The 23,607-nt window shown below is 39.3% G+C and overlaps 1 protein-coding gene across 2 annotated transcripts in view; it reads right to left on the bottom strand.

Moving 5' to 3' along the window:
* Positions 1-23,607, bottom strand: part of usta (uronyl 2-sulfotransferase a) — a 51,340-nt gene that overhangs the window by 6,000 nt on the left and 21,733 nt on the right. The window contains exons 2-5 of one of the 2 annotated variants that reach the window (XM_068342916.1): positions 13,209-13,252; positions 8,315-8,470; positions 3,648-3,727; positions 3,378-3,531 (exon numbers count right to left, since the gene is read on the bottom strand). In XM_068342916.1, coding sequence (XP_068199017.1) covers positions 3,378-3,531; positions 3,648-3,727; positions 8,315-8,470; positions 13,209-13,252 — 434 coding nt within the window. The remainder of the gene's footprint in view (positions 1-3,377; positions 3,532-3,647; positions 3,728-8,314; positions 8,471-13,208; positions 13,253-23,607) is intronic. The other variant, XM_068342917.1, reaches the window with a different exon arrangement.

Raw genomic sequence — 23,607 nt, 5'->3', positions numbered from 1 at the left:
GAGAGTGTTCCAGGTTACATGAATGGGAGGGGGCCTACTCAATTTAATGCAGATGTGAACTAACCAATGAAATGTCACTGACACCCTGCCTACAGTACAATAAAGTGTGTAACACCAGTGTATTCAGGGTTCTCAGGATCTGAACTGTTTTAGTAAGGGAGACTTTCAGAGAATCCTCTAAAGAGAATTCACTATATTTCAAATCTTTAATAAATATACGATTGCATTGCTTAAATCTGATCACTGTAACTCACTCTTCTTTCCAATGTAAAAAATGAACAATTCCTTGGGAGTATTCAAGTGTCATCCAATTTCCTTGACAAATGATCACAACCACTGGCAGTCAAAACTTCACTGCGGGGAGAATTAAAAAAGTCTCAAGAGTATGGGGTGGGGTTTAAATGAGAAATTAGGATTGGGCCTAAATAGTGCCTCTTCTACTTTACATCAATCCAGTCACACGCTCATTTGCATCTATATTCATCAGGTAGTCCTATGATTTTTCTAAAAAATTGCAAATTTCCAAAGCATTCTGGGAGGAGTAGAAGGTAGTGGCAACTCTCATCTTATATTCTTCCGTCTTGAGTTTGTGTTTGAAAACCCTTTGATGGGATGTCAGGAGGCCTCTAACTCTCCATCCCCTAACAAAACAGGGCCACTGCCCTACATGGGAGCAACATAGAGGAGTAGACTCAAGTGACCAAGCTTTACATTAAGTCTTTATAAAGTATTTCACAAATCATCACTAGGCTACATCACACACATGACATACATGCTCTGTTGTATGAAATCACGTCAAATGTTCAAGTGATACTGATTGGTAATCTGTAATGTGTCTATGAATTGTAGTTTATTAAAAAAAAAAAGAACAATTAAAAATAAAAGTTATTTCAAGGGGCTAACACCAAATCAAAACCTGCATACATTGATGACCAGGCAGCAAAAGGCTAGACAGAGAACCGCTCTGTCTGAACTATAAGGTCTGGGTGTCATCAGAATGTCATGATTGTTTTTCACCTGTTTATTGCACCAGGAAATTAGGCCTAGCATTGCCACTCCCCATTTAAAATGCCTGAAGCGCTGTTTGAGAGTTGGGTTTTCTCATAAGGTTATTTCATAAATCTGCTCTTACATAGTTCCTGCACTTGTTTGTGTCTTCCTAATAGGGAACAGCCGAATAATGCCTGTCATCTGATTGGCTAATCATCTGTTTATTATTTTTACGTAGGGGAACCAAGCAGATAAACATTCCAATGCTTAAAGGATGCCTCTGAGAAGTATATAGTGTCACGTATACGTGAATGAAACAAGGATGTGGAGACTGATGGAAAATCCAGCTAGACCACAGGAATGTCTTAGGAACATGTGCATCAGGATCCTTCAGCCTCGGCAAAGAGACAAACTGACAGTGTTCTTTCATTGACACCTCTCACATACAACCAGCACACGACAGGCCGCGCTAATGCATTCCAGGCAGGGAATAAACCCAGGACTAGTCTGGGCTTAGATTGTTGATACAGGCAGGCACTAACACCGATGCACACTTAGATACTTGAGACTAAGACATTCATCTCCTGGCCTCAAGCCTGGACCTGAACTCTCTACAAGGACATTTTCTAGACGTACGCAATGACAATACTGCTGAAAATCACTACTGCATTTCTGTGAATTGCAAAAAATTCTAGTCATCTCCAATGCAATGTATAAAAATGTAGAAATTTGCCTCAGCACAAGCTCACAGAAACACACAATAAGCACCAATGTACAAAATTAAGCTTAATCAGTGGCTGCATTCAAAAGCAGTGATGGTAGTGTGGCACTACCATGACATGACCTTTATGGAAATGGTTAAATGAAAAGAGATGGGAGTTCATCAAACTGCAAGAAAATGACCCCTGATCAGGGGAAGTGGAGCTTACACTACTATGGGAAAGAGGCCAAGACAATACTCTTAAGTGACTCACAGAGCTCGATCTTAGCTATTTAAATTAGCATGAGAAAAGAAGGAAGCACCAACAAAATGTCATCACTTTGGAAATATTTAGTCACACACACGCACACGCACAGAGACACACACGCACACACACACACACACACACACACACACACAGGTAAGTCAATTGATAGCCACACAGCACCCCTGTGCAACTCTAGCCCCCCTCCACCCCAAATCCAGAAATAGGCCCCCGTGGTCTGCATACTTTAATAACTCAACTCACATGCTACAAAACCCCAGCGAAAACAGAGCAGCACTTAATTACACCAAGTTAGACTCAAGCCAAATGACATCCACTCCTTCTGTTAGCCTCGCTGCGGCCTTTGGAGCTGTCTGGGAACATGGATGTTGTGCAGAATAACTGTTTGTGTCTTGGTATTAATAAGGCACAACATCTTTGACAATTCAAGTAGGGCATATCAAGCAAAATACTTTGAGCCAAAATGTTGTTTTTTTAAAAATTATCATTATTTTGTTGTTCCACTGAACTCAGAAGAGTTTCAAACTGTACATTAGCCACCAGTTAATTCAATGCACTTTGCGGGCTGAAATTTCCTATCGATGATACTAATGTGGTAAATACTTCCACAAGGTACATTGGAAGATGCAATTTGTAATATGGTGAGGGTGCATCAGGCATCTAGCTTATATCTGAATAACATTTGAACTAGATACCTGATACCAATCCCCAAAAAACCTTATATTTTTCCTGATTACTTCGAGAAACACAAGGCGTTGGGCATCCTCAAAGACAAGGCAGGGTGGTTTACACACATTTCTGCATTTAAGAAATCTTTGTTTGCATCTAATTTTTTTCTAATTTATATGTTTGTCTCATAATAACAACACAAATCTCAAGAAAACTCATACTGACAAAGAAGGTGTCAGCCAGACTACTGTGGTATCATTCATTTATGTAATGACACAACAGTTAATAATTATACGGTGTGTTTCCAGAGCAAAGTACAGAACAGTGTCATTACCATCTCTCAAAAGATTGAACACATAATGTATGTATTCATATTGCACATAAAATCAGTTAAAATGGGGCTGTTCCTTTTGATGACAGCAGGAGGTTTAAAACTCTAACTTAGATGCATCAGAGCCATGTTATAATACAATAACAGTAGGCAAAATTTCAGTCATGTCTCAACAGAAGTTACCAAACGTTTAAAAAACTGGTTTGTGTGGTATTGAGACAAACAAGGACGCAATACCAATGCTCAGTCACGTTCTGCACTTGTCATCCCACCTGTAGCTTTATGTGAGACTGAATTGGCTTGTTTGCTCTGAAATTAACAGGTAAAATTTTACAGTATATAATGCCTGTGAATGAATGTGAATTTGTAATTTTAGTGGTGTTTAAAAGCATGAGACTCACCAGATATCTCTCATCATCTTTCATCCCTGGAGTCCGGACGAAGTGGTTCTGTTCACCCTTCCAGTCACCAAAGCGACGGAAGAAGTAGTTAGAAAGGAACCGACTGATCGGATCCCGGATTATGTTGATATAGACGGGCTCCTCTAGCCTGACCCTTACAATGACAAAAAAAAACCAAACAAAGTCAAAGCTTGTTTTATTTAGGATACAACAGCGGGACACTGCAAGTGATTGTGTTAAGACACAGTGCTGACTGGTGAACTTCCATACCTCGAAAAGTTGAGGAAATGCACATGCCTTTCATAAAGGAATGGCGGTGGGATATTACTGATGTTTCTCATGAGATCTATCTGTAAGAAATGAAAACAAAACACAGAAGTGACGTGATATATCTCACAGAATTAATCACAACAGAACCTGCCTTCAAGAGAGACAATTATCTGAGAAAACTGCCGACCGAATCCAAACCAATGACATCAACCAACTGTTACATAAACATACAGTACACACAAGTACGGGCAAGTTCCTGTCACCAAACTTACTCAAAATATACGCAAGGTGCAGCTCAAACTGATGCACTCAAAATGCAGGAAAAGGATTAATAAAAGGAAATATACAAATGTGATTGTTTAAACTGTATAGAACCTCTTAGTTTTTCTTTATACTTTAAATATGCTCATACTGGGCAAATTTATTGGCTTGGATTAGAAGTCAGACTCGTGGGAAAAAGAGTGAGTTAATGCAATAGAAGATTCTGAAGTGTTTCTGCCTGACTACACAGGAAATATCCGAGTCAGAGGACTTTGGACTACTCAGAAGGGCAATGTCTGAGCAATCAATTCTTTAATTCAACAAGATGATAACATTCTCTCCAAGTTGTATATCTTATAAGAAGCATGTGTCCCTTTTCATTTGATCATAAATTTCCCTTCTAGTGGGGCAAACTTAGCCTGTAAAGCTAACAGTAGGTGACAGGAAAGGTCTAGAAGCCAGTCTAGTCTGGTGCATGATAAGTCCAAGTGGATAATAAAAAACACAAACACTGCACATTAGAAATTCAATGAGTCCCTCTGCTAACAGTAAAACACAAGCCAAGGCCAAAAGAGAACTGCAAGGAAAGAGACCAGGAGATGTCTAATTATGCAGAAACAGTCAAAGGAATGGAGCACTAATGGAGCACTAATTCACCATTCTGAAGACTGCTCTTATTAGCCAGTTTGACTCCTTCAGTAAAATAACCTTGTATGCATGCAATGGCGTAGGATTGTATTCTGTTGTGCTCTGATGGGTTCTTTAAAACCATTTCAGCCGCTCAGATTGCAGCATTGACCTGGTCTCCCCTGTGAACCTGAACTGCTTTGAACTGAATGTCAGCATACTTACAATGTGACAATGCTGAGGCTTAGCATGTATAATTTTCACCGTCTTTGTTCAACATCTTAACTTATGAATGAGAGAAAATCAGAATATAAAAATATAGGTTTGGAAATTCCTTTAAAAACCATGAAATAAAGGCCTGAGGAACATCAAAGTTACGATTCATCCTGTCTGGTACATGGTTTTCTAAAATGAAACTTTGTACACCTGTCCAGGTGTATTCAGCAGCATCAAAGGGTTGAGTCTATAGAAGTGTCTTTCCAACAACTGCAAAACTGAGCTGCTGGAGTTCATATCTGGCTTAAAGAAGGAGTCACAAATGATGCATGGATTTCAGAATATCAAGGAACCTTCAGTCAATCATAATATAATTATGTTTTAAGTCCTCAGTCTAGTTTTAGTTTTGGTATCCAATGCAAGGTGAAGGTTTTGACACCCACAGCCCACCTGGGAGCTTACACCACGAACTAATAACAAACCTTAAGATCATTGCTTAATACTACAACTTAATCCCCATTATCTAATATGTTTAACTTGACTGGGATATTCTCTTGATAAAATCTGAGGCCATTTGGTCTTTATTAGGTATCTGATTCACATCCTCTGTCCTCTCTTGAGAGACTGAATCTTTCTTTATATACAGTAATAACCTACTAGAGTGCATTGATCAGCTGAGGGACTGTTTGTGTGTCATGCTGAACTATGTATGGGCACCTCTTACATCAGAGCAGGACTATTTGGATAGCAAAGGTAATATGTATACTTGTCTATGTACACAAGGCAGTTAATATGAGGCCCCAGTCACATTTGGGTTTCACACCCTCCTTCTTCTCTATAAACTCAGTACATTTCCACTCACTCTCTTTCAACTGAGGATCTCTGCTACAGCAAAATACAGAATAAATCTCTTCTGCATGCTCTGTCCCTATTAATCCATTCCACTTCTACAACGGTTATTTTCCTCAACCTGCCCCCCTTGACTATTAGTCCACACCAATTAGCATAGAGCTAACCTCTGAGGTCCTTCCCCCCCCACACCCAGGTTGATGTGTTGAGCATTTGTTGCGAGCATATGCGTGTGCATGTGTGTGTGCATGTGTGTGTGTGTGTGTGTGTGGGTATGTGTGTGTGTGTGACTATTTCCTGACCCACCCCTCTAATCTGTCTGGTCAGACCTCCTCTCACTCACAAGCAAGAAAACTGCAGGGAGCCATAGAGAAAGTAGTGGACAGTCTGAGATTCCAGGCATACCTGCAAGCCCCCACCCCGCTCTTTCCTGAGCCCCCGTGGCGCCCACACAGGGCTCATCAGAGGAAATGAAGGAAGATCCAGAAAAACACCAAATGCTATGAATACCACTGTGCATTCATATCCATTAAATGTGTCTCCATATATCTGATTTCAAAAATGAAACCAAAACAATGCTGGAAACCTGTGCTGGAAACATACACTGTATCTGACAATATGGGACATTTCTCTAAAAAGAATTCAGCAAAGTTTAGCAAGCCAATTACTTTAACATCTTTTACGACACAAATAAAGTGCCCTGCAAGTGATCCAAAGCAATAATCTGTTGCTATGAGTGTAGCTGACGACATACTACGAAGGAGTAAGTATTTTCAATCTGTGTTTCTGCTGGGGCTAGACACTTTTCAGTGTTTACGTATCTGTGGCTATGTGATGCAGATACACAAGGTTCTTGGCTGTGGAGCATCTGTCTGCTGGTTAATGTTCCTGGTAAGAGGGAGGAAACAGGATCCCACATGAACACAGACACACTCACAATAAAAATGCTGTCTTTCTGTTTCTGGAGGCTATTAAGGCAGATGTTTTTTGTTTTTTTTTCTTGGACATGTCTTACACTTCTCCTCCCACTTAGCCTGATATCCCTACACTGAAAGGGATAGATGGGTCACTATTTGCCTTAAATCTAAAGAAGGTCTGCAAAGCTCCAGACATACAAGGAACCTTCATGTTTTGGCAAACCATGCTCAAGACATCAACCTTGGGCAAACCCATTAGCTGACTACTTGGAGAGCCAGCTGGAAAACGATCCAGAAACTGCAGTCTTGAGCCAGAACCACAACTGATGAGACTAGCCTCTCTAAACTTAGGCGACGCGTGTCTGGATCTGTATAGGTCAACATAGAGATGTTAAGTACACATGCAAATAAATACACAAAGATGGAGACACATTTTGAAAGATCACACACTCTAACCTGACCCTAACACAAGCGCAGACATCGGAATGCACACGAAGAGGAGGAGCTTTACTTGGGACCATTCACAGAGATGTTTTATGTCAAGAGAAGTAATGACTCATACGGTATTTTGCCTCAGCAGTTCAGGGTTTGATAAATGGATAAACAAGGAGGCGTTTCAATATTGGCATTAATATTACACTGAATCAGACTGTAATGGTTTTAAACATTTGGAATCTGCTGACCACTCAAAAACGACAGCAGTGACCAATTGCTAATAATAGTGTCAACAACATCAAAAAAGGATGTGAGTCAGTAATACAACCATTTCACCCACTCACTCAGATGAAAAGGAAGCATTGCATCATTAGGAAACTGATGAAAGTGGATATGAGGGATCTTGGCCTCGCACTGGCTCTGACAAACCAAAATAGTTCTGCAGTTGTTACTGCTAAATATGTCTGTCGATCAATCAATCACTCAATCAATCAATCAATCAATCCTCCACCACTGGGATTCCAATGGCGGATTCTTCATGATGCTTCTCAGGACAGATAACTGTGAAAACTTTAAGGACCAAAAGACTTTCTGTCAAACTACTTATCACATTATCTGTTGCAGGATACACTTATGTTAACCACAGTAAGTTATCTTTCCTGATTAATGGATAAAAGTCTGAATATCTGCTCCATTTCTGGGTTCATGCTCTGTAATGCTTCAGGTCTCACAGTGCACATCAGCCAATGAAGACAAGGCCTTTGTAAAAACCTGGGCTTGGATGTCTTGAGACAAACAGTGTCCAGAAAATGCTAAACTTGTGTTGATGGAAAGTATAAAATTTACATACAGTATTTTAGATATTCTATTTACATTTTTTACATATTGATCAGAATTTGGACAGAAGCTTCAGCATTTAATGGAAATAAATCAGTAACATTCAACAATGTTTATTACTCACTAGCATTTGTTTTGGCACACACCTGCTTTTTAAAGAAATTATATAAATAAAAGATCCTCAAGAGATGTCGGGAAATAATAAAAGAAGTTTCTCTAGCTCTGCTCATTATTGTTGAAATGACAGAAAAACAGAGATGGGATATGACTGAAGACTGAAAAAGTTAATAAGCAGACATGGAGGTAAGAGTTTTTGTTACATTTAACAATTATTTCTGTTTTATTTTTTATTTACTGTGAAGTATGAATTTATGATGCTGAGAAATGAGAAACTGGTACAAAATACATCACATGTCACATTCACACTTTTAAAACACAATGGGTAAATAAAAGCATTACAAAACCTCTGACCAGAGTAAGGCTTTATATATGTCACCTTCTGCAACATCACCTTGTTTATCTCACCTGTTCATGTTTTGTGAGGCGTGTTCTATTGTGTATTTCTGAGGAGACCAGGTTAAACTGGTGTTTCTCAGCCAGTGATCTTAACAAGATGACCACAGTCCGACTGCCGCACTTCCCCACACGGTTATAAACTACCTGGCCGGGGAACGGGAACGTCTGCAAACACAAGCATACAGAAAAACATTGATATATAAATTACACTGATAGAGATTAAACTGATGAGTAGATTTTTATTGTATCTTGAGCCCAAATCTTCCAAACTTTGCATGAAATCTACTGAAATATTGTCGCATTTAAGTATATGCCGCAGTGGTAAAAGATGATAAACGGAAAGACACAAAGTATAAAATGTGATCAAACAGGAAAGTTCAAAAGAAGATGTCAAATTCTGATCTTTGACCTCTGCTTATCATTTATGCACTTAAGCTAGTCTCAATCACACTCCAAAATATCACACACACATGCACACGCACGCACGCACGCACGCACACACACACACACACACACACTCACATGCACACAACTTTGCAGGTGTATGAATGAGGATATAACAAATGACAGGTACACTAATCATTTATCCCTAATGAATGCTGTAACTCTCGTCACAAACATGTCAGTTCAAGAGCATTGACAATAGAGCCTATGATGAACTGGTTTTTCATTTGGTGTGCACTTTGCCTCTCTCTCACATTTAAACTGAAATAGGCTCAGCGATTGCAGACAAAACAATCGCAATCAGCTCATGTTCAAGAAAACGGATGAATGGATAAACTGACAACCTGAAAAGCTATTCATGATCAGGAGCCATCATATCTTAAGGAGCTCATAGTAAAAGCAAAATATTTCTTAAAAGGTATTTTCCTCACAGTCGTACCTGAGGGCCCTTAAGGTTGACACAAGTACCCCTTAGGAATGAATGATAAGAACAAAACTAAAAAGGACTCAGTTGAAGGGGTTGAGGAAGAATTGTACAGATGAAGACAGGTCACATGAAAGACATCAGGAAGATTTTGCCAAGCAACTAAAGACATTAATATATTCATTTATGTTACATTTATGATACATGATGATACATCGTTTTTACAAGAGACCTGGCAAAGGTAGCCATCCAAAGTCAGAAGCGAGATCTCAATTAAAGAAAAATATTTAATACATACAGTGTTCATGATACCTCACCCTGTTGGGATGACAAATGCTGTCACAACCTCAAAAGCATGCTGTGTTAACTGCAGCAATGCTATCTAAATGTTCAGCATTTTCTAGCAATATACTGAATACGTTGGACTACGGGTTGAAAAAGCATAATAAAACAGACCTGTTTTTCAGCAGGTCTGACCTGAATATTTCTACTTTTGTCAGGCTGTTGTTGGGGTATTTACAGCTCTGGATCAACCAGTCAAACAAACTTTGTAGACAAGGGTATTATTCTCTACTATCCTCTCCTTACACTTTTAGTGTCGTTTTTGTTTCCATCACCCTGCTCACACACTTTTATTAAAACATCTGAATGCTTAATGTTGAGATATTCATCAACATTGTTCATTCATTTGTTTTCAGCCGCTTGAGTTGTGGGGGGCAGCAGCTTGAGCAGGGAAGCCCAGACAGTCATCTCCCCAGACACTTCCACCAACTCCTCTGGAGGAATGCCAAGGTGTTCTCAGGCCAATCAAGAGATGTAGGCTCTCCAGCAAGTGCTTAATCTGCTTCTGGGTCTCCTCACAGATGGATATGCCTGGAACACCTCTCTAGAAGGGTATCCATGGGACATCCTGACCAGATGCTCAAAAAAAAAGAAGAAGCAGTTGCTCTCCCAAAAATTTGAGCTCCTCACCCTATCTCTAAGGCTGAGCCCAGCCACCCTACTGAGAAAAGTAGTTCAGCTGCTTGCACTCATGATCTTATCTTTTTGGTCACTGCCCAAAGCTCATGACTATAGGTGAGGACTGAAACATAGAAAGAGTAGTAAAAGAAGATTGTTGCCTTGTGGCTCATTTCTTTCACCAGAGACCAGTGTTGACGACACACCAATCTGCCTGTCTATTTCTACTTCTCCACAGAGAGAGAGGCACTTCACACTTTTTCAGCTAAGAACCATGGTCTAGGATTTAAAAGTGCAGATCCTCATCCCAGCTACTTCATACTTGGCTGCAAATTGGAGTTAGTGTTAGGGTTTGGGTCAGGAGGTCACTGTTTGACAAGGTCAGTAGGACTACATCAGAGATGGAATTCTAAGGCCATCGAGCCTGACACCCTCCACCAACTGGCTGCTATATATTCTGTCCATTAAGGTTGTGAACACTGGTGACAAAAGGCAGCCCTGGCGGAGTCCAACCACAATTAGAAACAAGTCTGATTTACTGCCAGCAATGCAAACCAGACTAACTCCGGCGAGTACAGAGACTGGACAGCCAGTTGTACTGAGCCATCCACCCAATACTCCCAAAACATTCCCAAAGGGATGCCTTCTCCACATCATAAGCCTTCTCCAGGTCCACAAAGCATACGTGGACTGGCAAACTCCCTTGCTCCCTCTGTCAACCCTGCAAGACTATATAGCTGGTCCTATGCTCCTCAATCAGTGACCTGAAGTTCAATTGACTGCTGGAATCTCCTCTCAAGTAGGAGATATTCTACTCCACTTGTCTCACCAAGTGGAGTAGATTTTCCTGAAAAGATTGAGCAGTGTGATCCCTATAGTTGGAACATATTCTTTGGTCCCCCTTCTTCAAAAGGGTAACCACTACCTCTGTCTGCTAGTCCAGAGGCACTGTACCTGACATCCACACAATGTTGCAAAGACATATCAGACTACAACACAGGGTCTTGTAGTCTGAGTATCTCACAGGGTCTCCTGTGAGATAAATGCTGTATCCATAACTCTTGGACGGAGGGAATGAGGGAGTTCTGCTGCTTTAAGTAGGTAGAACCGGCCACCAATGGTTATTTATGTGAATTAGATTAATTGATTTCCAGACACTTGGAGGAAATGGGAAACTATCACCACAAACCTTTTACACTTGCCAAGTGCATATATTTATTGATCTTGATAGATGGTAGAAAGACTTTTCTTGGATAACAACTAACCTATAAAGCCTACATGGAAATTAGTTTGGGCAGTGAGACAATTCTAAGGACAAATGGGCTCCGTTTTGTCTCCAGATGTCATTATATGTGTAATATTCTATCTTGCAATTAAGGCTAACTCAAAATTATAGAATTCTTTAAAATTAGGGAATGATGGCTATGAATATGTCTGTTTAAGATGAATTTCAGAAATAATTGTAAGACACAATGGTAAATGAACCGCATAAAGTGTGTAAGAACCTAATTTTACACATTATAATCTAGAGGGGACATTCTTGTCATGCTTCTATATACATAAAGTGTCTGTAACTTTATTCTGAGAGCTTTGTGGTTTTTTCATACACCCTCTTGTAGGTTTCAATGTAATTTCTCCACATTCCAGCCTTCACACTTCTCTACACTCATTCTGTACTGCAATGATAAATTGCAGCATCAACTCGATGAATTCAAAAGAATAATGAGACTGTTGTTGATGTGATGCTTGTATTAGCATCGTCTGTTTAGGAGGTGAAAAGGCAGGATACAAATTTTACTGTTATGTATTAAAAATATTTATAGGACTCAAGCAAACTATAAATAATGACTGAATAAGAGCCTAAAACCACCAAAAAACAGCAGGCAGTTGTACACAATAAAAATATCCCTTCCTGATCTTAGTTCATTGAGTCAATTGTAATACCCTTTTTATTAGCTCAGAGCAGTTTGGACTTCAATTATTTTATAAGTAACAAATAAAGTTTTTTTTGCCAGATAATAGCTTGTAATGAAAGAAGTTAATTCCAACAACCTCACTGCAGCATTCTAGTCAGCCATAGTTTGTGTCACATAAATAACACCTTACTCTTATCTATATTAAACAGGTCCTGCGGGTGCTGGGTTTACAGTTAAGCTTATATTTTTGTAGGTAAACTGAACAGAAGATTTTGCCCTCAGAATGCAGGATAACAACCCCATTTTCTAAAAAAAATTCCCGGGGGAAGGCCCCCCGGACCTCCCCATGCACCCCTGTGACGAGCGTTGGTTGTCCGCGCACTGCACCACTGTCTTGGATACAGAGTGGCTTTTTGTGGCTTACTCAATTCTTTTAAACTGAGCCACAGTGGCTTAGTCATACTATTTCCTAGTGCAAGCCCAGAATTTGCATATTCAAAATTAAACTCATGACTCACAAACAATGCACTGCTGTTATCTAACTGAGTGAAAATTGCTCGCACCAGCCACAAACAACTAAAACCGAACAAGATCAGGTCTAAGCATAGCTTTCTGTTAAATCCCTCACCCAAAACCAGAAAAAAACCCCACAGACTCATCCTTCAGGTTGGAAAACAGATGACAATTAATGAAGCAGGGCTGTAAACAATCGAAGAGTGACTTAAAAACTTGTTTGGTGATTCATAAAAGAAAAGAGATAATGAACAAGGAGAAGATCGGACAAGAAAGAATTTGGCAGGGACAGAAAGAGAGAGCACAGAAGAGAGATAGTCAGGCACACATGCAGCTGGATGAATACAAGGCTCTTTTTCAGCGCTGTAAGTGTGTGAGGGAGAGTGTGTGTTCAGAGCATTTACTGTAGCACTGAGGCCAGGTCTAGTTGGTATTTTGAGTGAGTTTGCGTGCCGGTCCTTCACACAGACCTATCCCTTATCCTGACTGAACTGAACTGGCATCAGAAACAGGGGGCAGCACATCAGACACGTGTTTTGGACAGACGGGTAGGGAAGAAAATTAAAGGTCAGAAGAGGGGAGACATGATAAAATAGAAAGAGTAAAATGTGAAATGACACAGAGAGACAAAGGTCAGAAAACTTACTCTTGGCGGAAGGGATTTGTGTTCTTCCAGATATGTGGACTGACCTGCAAAAACAAGAGAGTACATATGAGGAAACTGAAAGAAAGACAAAAACATGAATTTACATTTGGTGATGTCACAGAAACCACACATTTTTTTATCTTGGAAAATTAGATTTGACAGTGTTAAATCGAGCGATTTTACAGCATTAACATACCTTTTTCCAGATTGAGATAATTTACTGACTTTTAAACACCTAAACAATAACGCCATTTAGTTTAACACATGTATTGTCTGCTAAAAATGGAGCTGTATCTTAGCTTAGGAAAATACAGTCCCATTTCCACGGTGTAGTTACCGGCCTGACCTGCCTTTTTTCCTTTTCCACTGGAAATTAAAGTATTACTTTTGTAGCTCCACTTCAGTTCCAAAAAATACTAAAAAGGTCACATGAAACTTTACGGAGCACCAATTGGTCAATGCCAGAAACACGGAGTATCCCACAGAGAAAGACTCAATAGGTGCTATATTGAAACAGTAAAGCTACTTTAGCGAGTGTAACATCTACACCTACGCCGTGGAAATATGCTTTACGTTTATTGAGAATGATGATGAAGTGACATAAAAACAAACTGGTGACTGATTTCATCTCCTTATTATTATCATATCTTGACTATACCGGCAGCAGAATAAGCAAACTTGATCAGCCCATTATCAACATTAACTGCAGGATCCTTTTTGCAAGTGATTGATTCCAACAGTGTTGATTCCAACATTTTAGTCAAAAAATGTGAGTGGGATACTTTGGCTTTCTTGGCTGTGACTGATAGACTTGTTTGACACGCTTCATTTATCTTTATTCCCTTACTAGTCAGTGACTTGTGACATGACATGTGGTTTTGCTTGCTCCGCACTTTACCACACTCAACAGGTGGCACTTTACTTAAAACTCATAAAACCATCACTTCCATCCCTGCAAACTAAAGAACACAGGGCAGCTTTTCTGAAGCACGCCTGAGGATTTTACAAAGAGTGCTGCAGCCTCTTTATACAGTACACCACGAGACTGTTACGAGGGAAGAATGGAGCTCATTCAAGGCAGCCACACACTGAGGGTCTGTGCCATGCATTTCAGCCAACTGTCCAAATCGAAGCCCTGGCTTCAGACAGCGGCCTTTTCTTTGGAAGTGCATCCAGACATACAGAAACATCACTTCCCATCATCTTGACAGTGCTTGAGCATTTTACCCAGGAAAAAAGAAAGACGAACTGAAGACCATGTGGAGAATGAAACTATAACAAGAGGAAATACGACACGGGACAACAATAATTCTTTGTGCATCTGAAAAGTGAACCAGATGAAAATAATTTGAATTACGCGTAAACAGACTATTTTATAGCCAAGCAAAGCTTTTCACTTGTTAATGTTGGGAATTTCCATTTAACCATGGAAATGAACAAAAAACGCATCAGCTTATGCAAACATAGATAGCGCAACATTTAGTCCTTGTCTACCACATAATTTTCTAAATACAGAAGTACAGAGCACGCACAACACACACATAACTGACACACTGAGTCAGTGAGGTTGAGTCAGACTGATGGTGAGCTCATCCCTCAAGGAGAACCTAACACAGACACCATAAAGATCATGAAGAGCCCAGCGCTGTATCCTCACCAACTTTCTAAACTACTGAACGTCTTCACTAAGCCTTGTTTGGACTACAGTTTGTCTCATCCTTAAAGATACCCTCCTCAACCGAGCTTAAAGAAACGAAAAGGGTTTTGTTCAGACTAAAACTCTGACATTAATATGCTCACAAAACTTAAGTTTGAATGTATTATATGAGTTTGTAATTAGTTTTTATGCCTAAAATGTTGGTGGCTATGCTTCAAGCAGTTAATTTTTCACTCAGAACTTTCTGTGTGTTTTGTGGCTCACAATTTGAAATAATAAGACTGCTTCATTATACAACCCTTAGGTGCTTCCTATCATTTCTGTTTCATGACTTTGCAAAGTTTTCTAGTAGGCTGATGACGGTGGTGTGTGTCTGCAGTTGCTGTTTGAAGTATCTGAGGCCAATGAGGTTCCTTCCTCTATCATCTAATGGACAAACACTCCTGTGACCTGCAGACCCCTCCCTCATGCTTGTGTGTGCTTCTCATTAGCACATTTTTCTTTTTCTTTTTTTTTTGGATGGGAAATTGGAACAAATTTTTTCCAGGGTGCTAGACTTGTAAAACTTGACAGCTGCCCTCCCCCCAGCACCTACAACAGAGAGGAATATGACGTTACAATGAAGGTGTACAGTACACTGCACCCGTCGGTTCCAACGTCTCCAGAATCGTTGTCAGAAGTCTTCGGGATGAGACTTCCATTGACTGCCTGGCTTGATTAAGAAAAGTTTTCATTTAAAAACAATCAAAACAGCCTACAGCCCACAAACTGCCATAACATATTTTATGGCTCCATTTTTATTGCTCTCAGCATACACAGGATTTATTTCTAGAATACAGTAACTGTGACTTCACTCTGCACTCTAACTCAACCATCTGTCTTTACGAATATGTGGAAATAACCACCAAGACCAGAATTGCATTGAAGCATAACAAAAAAGAAAATCAGATTATGGTGACAGAAAATCCAAAATAATGTACAGGAATGCATCAGTATATGACACACCCAATGCAGACAAGAGGAGTGTACTGTATATTGTCTTGGATATACTGTTTAAAGTGTCAGCCTTCAGTCACGCTGAAATCATACTTTTATTTCAAACTCAAAAGACTTGTAGAACAATTGATAATTAATATCTTTATTACATCCGCTGAATATTGTAGTTTGATAATAGTGAACCATACTCTCTGTACGAGTCACCAAAATACTTTGTTTCTATGAAAATGTAACAAAGTAAACGTGTATAAAAGAGTACACGAAATATCCATCTAGCCATTGTTATTTAAATGTGTGTTGAAGTGCACTAAATAGTGCAGTAGAATGGACCACAACCCCATTATTAGTGTATCAGGAGGATAAAACACGAAGATGCATAACAAAATCAAAAATTGTAATGAACAAACTTTGAGTGACTGAATGGTTGCGTGAGTACGAAAATAACTTTGACTCACAGTCAAAAGATATCAAAGATGAATTATTCCTTCGTGCATGAATAACTGAACGACTGTTCAGCTCTATACCCATAGATAGTGAGTATTTATAGTTCAGTTTCAGGTGAGAACAGAAAAGTCTTGTACTCCACCCTTTAGCAACAAAAATGTTCTATGAACAATTATCAATCAATCAATCAATCAATCAATCAATCAATCAATAAATCAGAGCCAGGCCATGAAGGACTTTGTAAGTGAGGAGGAGTATTTTAAAATCTCTCCTAGCCTTCACAGGAAGACAATGCAGAGAAGCCAACACACTCTTTAATCAGCCAAATATGCAAACACATACAAATTCACTCCACAAGTACACAAATCTGAATCAAATTATTCTAAAAAATATATGGAAGTGTAAATGTAGATTTAAGTGCAGTTATTGATTATATATTTTCCACTCAATAGAGACAAGGTTTAAAAGTGAATGGTATTTTCTCTCTTGCAAAAAAGATTGGAAAAGGAAAAAAGAAATCTGCTGAACAATCTGCTTACAATCAGTGCAAAATGAAGTCTTTCACAAATCACAATTATCTGTCATAAAAAACCCCCAAACTGATTTAACAACTATTTTACTGGATGTTAAACTCTCTTCACGCAGTGACAAATAATTATGTTAGCCCTTGTAGTTTGTGCATGACTATGAATCTGGTTTGTTACCTTTTGAAGCAAACATCAAGTACCACCTCATTAACTGGTTTGCATGAGCTTTCCTTTAGAAAAAAATTAATTCTAATTTGTTTGTCAAATTTTCAGAAAATCAGCTTTTAAACAACCAACAGCTGCATCTAAACTTTCTGGCTCAAGATGTTTTCTATTTTTTTCTAACCGGGAGAACAACAACATCAATGTAATGGAAACATTTAGAAGGCCTAATAATATATTGGTTTCCGACAAACAATTGTTCAGTTCCACACCTATAAATAATGAGTATTTATAGTTCAGTTTCATTTAATTAGATTGTGTTTAAAAAAAGATTGAATGATAATTATCAATGAGCTTTAGTGGAGCTTGTAGGGGGAATTCTTTTAGAAATTTTGTCAAGCAGTCTTGTCGCTAATTATACCTACAGGAAGTTGTAAGACAACTTTTCCATTAAACACAGTTTAAAATAAGACAGGTGGGACCAGAAAGTCTTCTACTCCACCCTTTAGAGACAAAATGTTCTGCTGCATTTTACTCTTTTCACACATTGACAAAAAATCATGTGACACATTGTAGATTGGCAAGACTATGAATCTGTTTTGTTAGAAGAAACCTTTTGAAGCAAACATCAACAACCACCTCATTAACTGATTTGACTGAACTTTCCTTAAAAAAATTTGTTTGTCAAATTTTCAGAAAATCGGCTTTAGAACAACCAACAGCTGCATCTAAGCTTTCTGGCTCTTCAACAAAGAGATATTTTCTGTTTTGTCTAACTAGGGAAAAATCAATGTCACAATAATGGAAATATTTGAAAGGCTGAAAGTTATGTGAAGTTTTTCATAGGAGATTCAGAGATCTGATAATGGGCAGAGGACCGTAGATTGCTGAAACGATCCTACAGGGGTACAACCTTGTGATCGTATTGTAAGAGGGAATTTGTCCTTTGGCTTGGTGAGAAAATGTCAGGAATTATTAACTGAGTAATGACAAACTTATTTTCAAATAGAAACACATCTTAATAAGCTACATCAGTTCAATCAGTCCTTCAGCCTTCCAAATGTTCCCTCTGTTGTTGTTATGCTTCAGGAATGCTACATACAGGTTTGGGAATTTCAGAAACACATATTTAGAGCAGGGACTTGTTCATCTCTTGTGAAGTTCACATGAGCTAAGTACAACTTCGGGGAGAAAGAACGCATCCCAGAATAGGCGAAGAGGAAGCTACAAAACCACACAGGAATGGTTGCTGAGAATACGGCCAAGAGGACAGTATTGAAGTTAAGAGGCCTCCGCTTTGCTGTGGGACATGATTCAAGGCAAAGATGGAGGCTCACAGAGCTGTAGCACTGAAATGTTCTCCAACTGCGTAAAAACAAACTTGCACAGACTGTAAAGATGATCTTGTTCCAAGCCACATCCTGTATTTTCTACATCTTCCACAGATAATAATAAGAGAATGACAGGTGTGTTTCCTTCAACTAGTCATCTCCTAAATATAGAGCCAACCTTTTAAATGTTAAATAAATATTAAATACCGGTAATAAAGAGTGGACAACAAAAGAGCAAAGGAAGGAAAAAGAACGAGTCTTCTGATAACAGATCTGATGGACCCATCAGCGTCAAACACACCCAGTTCAATTGAAACACACATCTACGGTTACTGTCCTCCACAGATGTTTGCGCCACATTAGAAAGCATGTAAATACACAGTCAGGCTACAGAAGTGCTCTCCTGTCCCTGTCTGTCTGTGAGATGTGTGTGCGGCCACCCAACCCTTTGATTTACAGTGTGGGAGTGGTCCTCCATTAAGAGTCGTAGCGCAATCCATGTACCTAATTACAGGAGGGAGTCAAGGTTAGGGTCAGGGTCTCCACCCGTTATTTCTCACTTTGCTTCACCCTCTGGTAACTTGAGAATCAACAATGGTCAAATGAATCTGTGATATAAATATAAGGCTGGAAGGCTGCTGTGTTATTGCAGGTGCCCAAATGCCAAAAAAGAGACATTTGCTCCCCTAAAATTTTGGTTACTGAGATGTGATGGTTACTGAGCACAGACACATGCATACAGATATGCAGGCGTTGGGAGTCTTCAGGATCACAGTAACCATGTCATTTGTGGACACTGGTGGTTTCCATCATGTATACTGCATGACAGTGATGTACCATTACAGTGATGACCAAGCAGAACAGTGGCTACGTACCAAAATGGAGAGAAGACGCAGCAGCAGAAGAAGAAGAAGAAAAATAAAAAAAATCCAATCATCTTGTCTTAAGTAGAAAAAAAGATTGTCTCATTTCATTTGAAAGAAACTCACCATTGCAGGGTAAGAAGCGTTTTTTCTAATGGCATTTTCAAAGACTGAATAAAATTTTGAGGAGTTATTCGACTAGGCTGAATTAAGCTGATCAATGTGTGCAACATTAAGTGAGCATGCAAAGAGAATTAGTGGAGAATACCATGTTTTAAAACTAAAAGGCTGAGGAAACGTTTTGACTTTAAGCCAAAAATACGACTTCAGTCAATTTCAAAAGTTTTCAGCACATAAAAGGATGTTTCTGAAGTGAACTCAGTCTCATTGTAGGTGATTTCCCTTTTTTTATACATTGATTTCTCCATAAAAAAGTATGAAACTTTTCCTTTGGGGACTTGACCTGGCAGGCTGTCAGATAGTCCATAAGCACACGCTGCCTCTGAAAATCAAGTAGCTCTGAAATCAGGAAGTAAGTTGAAATCGCTAAGAGAAATATGTATGTAGGACAAGTAATCACTCTGTAAATAGTGGGGATGTGATTTTAACTCTTCAGCATGACCTTATCTTGCTGCTATAATGAGATATGATCACCAAAACAGAAAAGCCATCATTCAGGAAATGGTGATGTGATTTCTTATATATGCTGTGCTTTTTCAGAGTCGGTTCTGCATAGGTCACTTCCTCCTAAGCCACAGTGCTTGTGCAGTTTGTACATACCTCTTTTTGTCTTGTTGATATGTGGGAATGATACTTGTCTTGCTAGCCTGTCCTTATGGGTAAAGAGCCTGCCCGTAGACATTTTGACTGACCGGTGATTTTTCCCAAAAACCCCTACAAAAGAAGTCAAATGAAGGGGATCTTTAAAGCGTTACTTTTAAACGAATGAAGCAAATTTATAATAAACAACAATGTCCAATGGGGTGGGGAAAAAAACACAAAAATGCTGGCTGTTATGTTTAAAATCTTAAGGAACAAGACTAGAAATGGTATGAATTTCACACCAACATGCAGAGAATGTGTTTTGGGACAATGTAAAATAAAATGCAAACATATCTTGCATTGTTTAAGATACAAATACTTTGGTAGCAAACTGACTACTGTTGCTGAGCACCAGTTCTTATGCTAACAACACACACCAGATGTGGAAATGCATCTTGCATAGATTGCTGGGCCCTGCAGCAACGCACAACGATCACTGGTGACATCTGTGCCAGACACAATACACTGGAAAACACCTGATCTTATTGAGCGAATTACCGGTCGTAGTTGTACTGACTAAGTTCCAAAAGTTACAATTTATATATAAAATGGAAGAACACACACACACACACACACACACACACACACACACACACACACACACACACACACACACACACACACACATGAAAACATGGCATGAAAACATCAAACAACCATTTGCCTAATAACCCTACCTCCCATCCATCCATCCATCCATCCATCCATCCATCCATCCATCCATCCATCCATCCATCCATTCAAGTTTCCTCTCTGGGGAAGTTGGTGGTCCTGGTCTAAATCAGACATGTTTCCAATGAGTTCCAGGTTTGCCCCTGAGTCGCCTGTCAGCTGGAGTCACATGGCCAGAAATGCTGAATATCCACAAATAGGCATTGCATTTAAATTAAAACTTGATTTAAATGCCAAATTTTGTAGAATATGTATAGTTTATGTTTACTTTGTGTTTTTCCTAACACCTTGACTGGAAGCTTTTACTGCAGTAGTCTCCAGAATGACTCCAACACAGAAAGGGCTGCCTGAGTGAAGGAGGCAAGAAAAACACTCAGCTTTGATTGTTTGTTTTGAGTGTGGTTCTCTTGGCCCTGAGCATCAACCGAGCAAAATCACATTTCGAAATTATGCATCAAGTTTATTTTTGACTGATCTCTTTGTTTTCAATAATATTCATGTACCTTGGTTTTATTTGCCTTATCTAAAGCAAAACACTCCAAAATGATGACCCATTCTGCATATGGTGGGATTTAGAAAGACAAAAAACATTACATTGGCTCACTGCAACTGCTTTAATCATGAGGATGTCGACCAAGAACAGACAAACAGCTGGTTGTGTGAGCACTAACCAATCTACAGCCTTGTTTTGGGACTCAGCAGTGGTGTTTGTAAGTCCCAAATGAAACATTCCATAGATACATGTGGAAAAACACCAAGAGCTGCATATGCACTCATGCAAAGACGTAAAATTGCCTGTAAACAATATTTTCACTATTGCTACGAAACGTCAAAGTGCCTTTTGAATGTCTTGCTGGTCTATCATGATCACAGCCTTGAAGGGTTAATTTCCACCACCATTAACAACCTCAATATGCAGAAGTTATGAACAAAAAGCCCAGAGCTTGCTTCACGTGTTTAACTGTTCCACTCGAACAGAAAACTGCAGGATTTCTTCCACAATAGATGATTTGACTAACTGCTTGATTTACATTCTGTGGTTGGGTATGCATCAGAACGTCTGGAAGACGTGATGCTCTCCACAACAGATGCACAAAACAGCAGGACCCCCCCTGCCCCCCCCCCCCCCCAGCCAAGGACACACATATAAAACGTGCATGTGAGTAAATCAGATCTGTGAGAAGGCTGAATTAAATTTGACTGACACATCACACAATACTGTCAGATAAATATGAAACCCCACTGTACTGACAGAGAAGCAGCATATCTGGGTTTTGATAGCAAACTTATAATTAGAGGTGCCAATAGGCAGATCTCTTCCCTGTTTTAATGCTAATCTAAGTTTAAACTTGATGTTTACAGTTGGAATTAATCCCCTTCTGTGGATAATTTGCAGTTTGTTTCACAAATAGGCAAATAAAATGCAACTTCACCCAACCTCTGCAGTATCAAACCTGCTGCAAAGTCAGACACCAGCTTCTAAGAGTGTTCCTGAGGAATCATTGGCAAAGACCAATGAAACCAATATTTAGGAGGCCTGCTTGGGATTACTGACCTCTTGGAAGGTCCAATGGCATCAAAGCTTGATCTTCCTCACAGATGGTGAGATATTTTTACGATTTCCTGATACTTGATGAAATGTGATCCCCGACACACTGCATGTTTTCAGTGTCTGACGAAGCAAAACCTCCCTAGAGCATCGCCAAGCCCCAACCATGCTTTACTTTAGGTAGGGCGTTCTGTAAAGCAGATGCTCCATTCTTTCTCCACCACACAAACCACTAATTCATAGACTCAAAAAGTTCCACTTTTGTTTCATCGCTCCACAGAACAGCTCCCCAAAACTTCTGAGGCTTATTGAAAATTAAAGAAAAACTATGAGAACTGTTTTAACATTTCATTTTTAAATATGTGCTCCTATTAGGGATGAGATTCAGAGGGTTGAATGATTTATTAGACAGAGGCCATTAAAAGTAATATTTTGTGGTTTATGTAGAAACCCTTCAACTTGAAATTATTGTTATAAACTATTTAACCAGTTTAATTTGATCTTTGTGTCGTTAACAGCTGATAAATACTAGATTTTTCCAGTAATCCTAATAAATAATGTTAGTAGAATCATTTTTCTTCCAATTGCCGCATTTGAAAACGAGTGGTATTGACCTCAGTTAATTCTTGTCAAGAAAGAAAAACAGATTTCCAGAATATCAAACTAGCCCCTCTGCTAGTTATCCAGTCTGTGGTTTTATTGTTTGTTAATTACAAGGATAAAAAACCCAGCAGACATACGTAGAACATCTGTCTTGCAGTATGTAGAATAATCTGCACTTTGTGACTGGGGACGAAGACACTCTGTGGAAAAGAGGAAGGAGGCCGAATGGGGGCAACAGAGTAAAGACAAAACAGCCCATATGAAGAAGGGATCAGAAAGGGAAAGTGAATTACAATAGAGAAGCAGAATTCTTTCAGGTTCGCCATGACAGAAGAAAACAGCTGTTATAGTGTATGGCACATCTAGGAAAATGAAAAGAGGGAAGATCTAGGAGGGGAAGCGGAGAGGGTGAGACTGAGAGACAGCAAGGAAACAGGAACACATTTTTATCAAATCACTTTCTGAGTCCTCTGTAGAGTTCAGCGGAGGAAGACAAATTGCACTATCTGGCAGCTCGAGCTTCCTCGAATGCCTCAAATCTCTTCAACAGAGAAGACATAATGATTCTAGCAGGAAGCGCAGATTCAAACACAAGACATACAGACAGGGGTACTGTGTAGCACACATGGATGCACAGTCACAACAACCAAAATAATTAATACCACCAAACTAGGTTTTCCTGCATCTGATGAACTCTACTGAGGTCAGATTACGAAGCGGTATACTTTTAATGGAATGTGGAGGAATTTCTTTGCTTCCTGATGTGAAGTGTT

This window comes from Antennarius striatus, chromosome 19 (genome assembly GCF_040054535.1).
Source record: "Antennarius striatus isolate MH-2024 chromosome 19, ASM4005453v1, whole genome shotgun sequence".
Classification (NCBI taxonomy): Eukaryota; Metazoa; Chordata; class Actinopteri; order Lophiiformes; family Antennariidae; genus Antennarius; species Antennarius striatus.
Note: the sequence above shows the minus strand (reverse complement) of the source record. Positions and strands in the feature narration are given on the sequence as shown.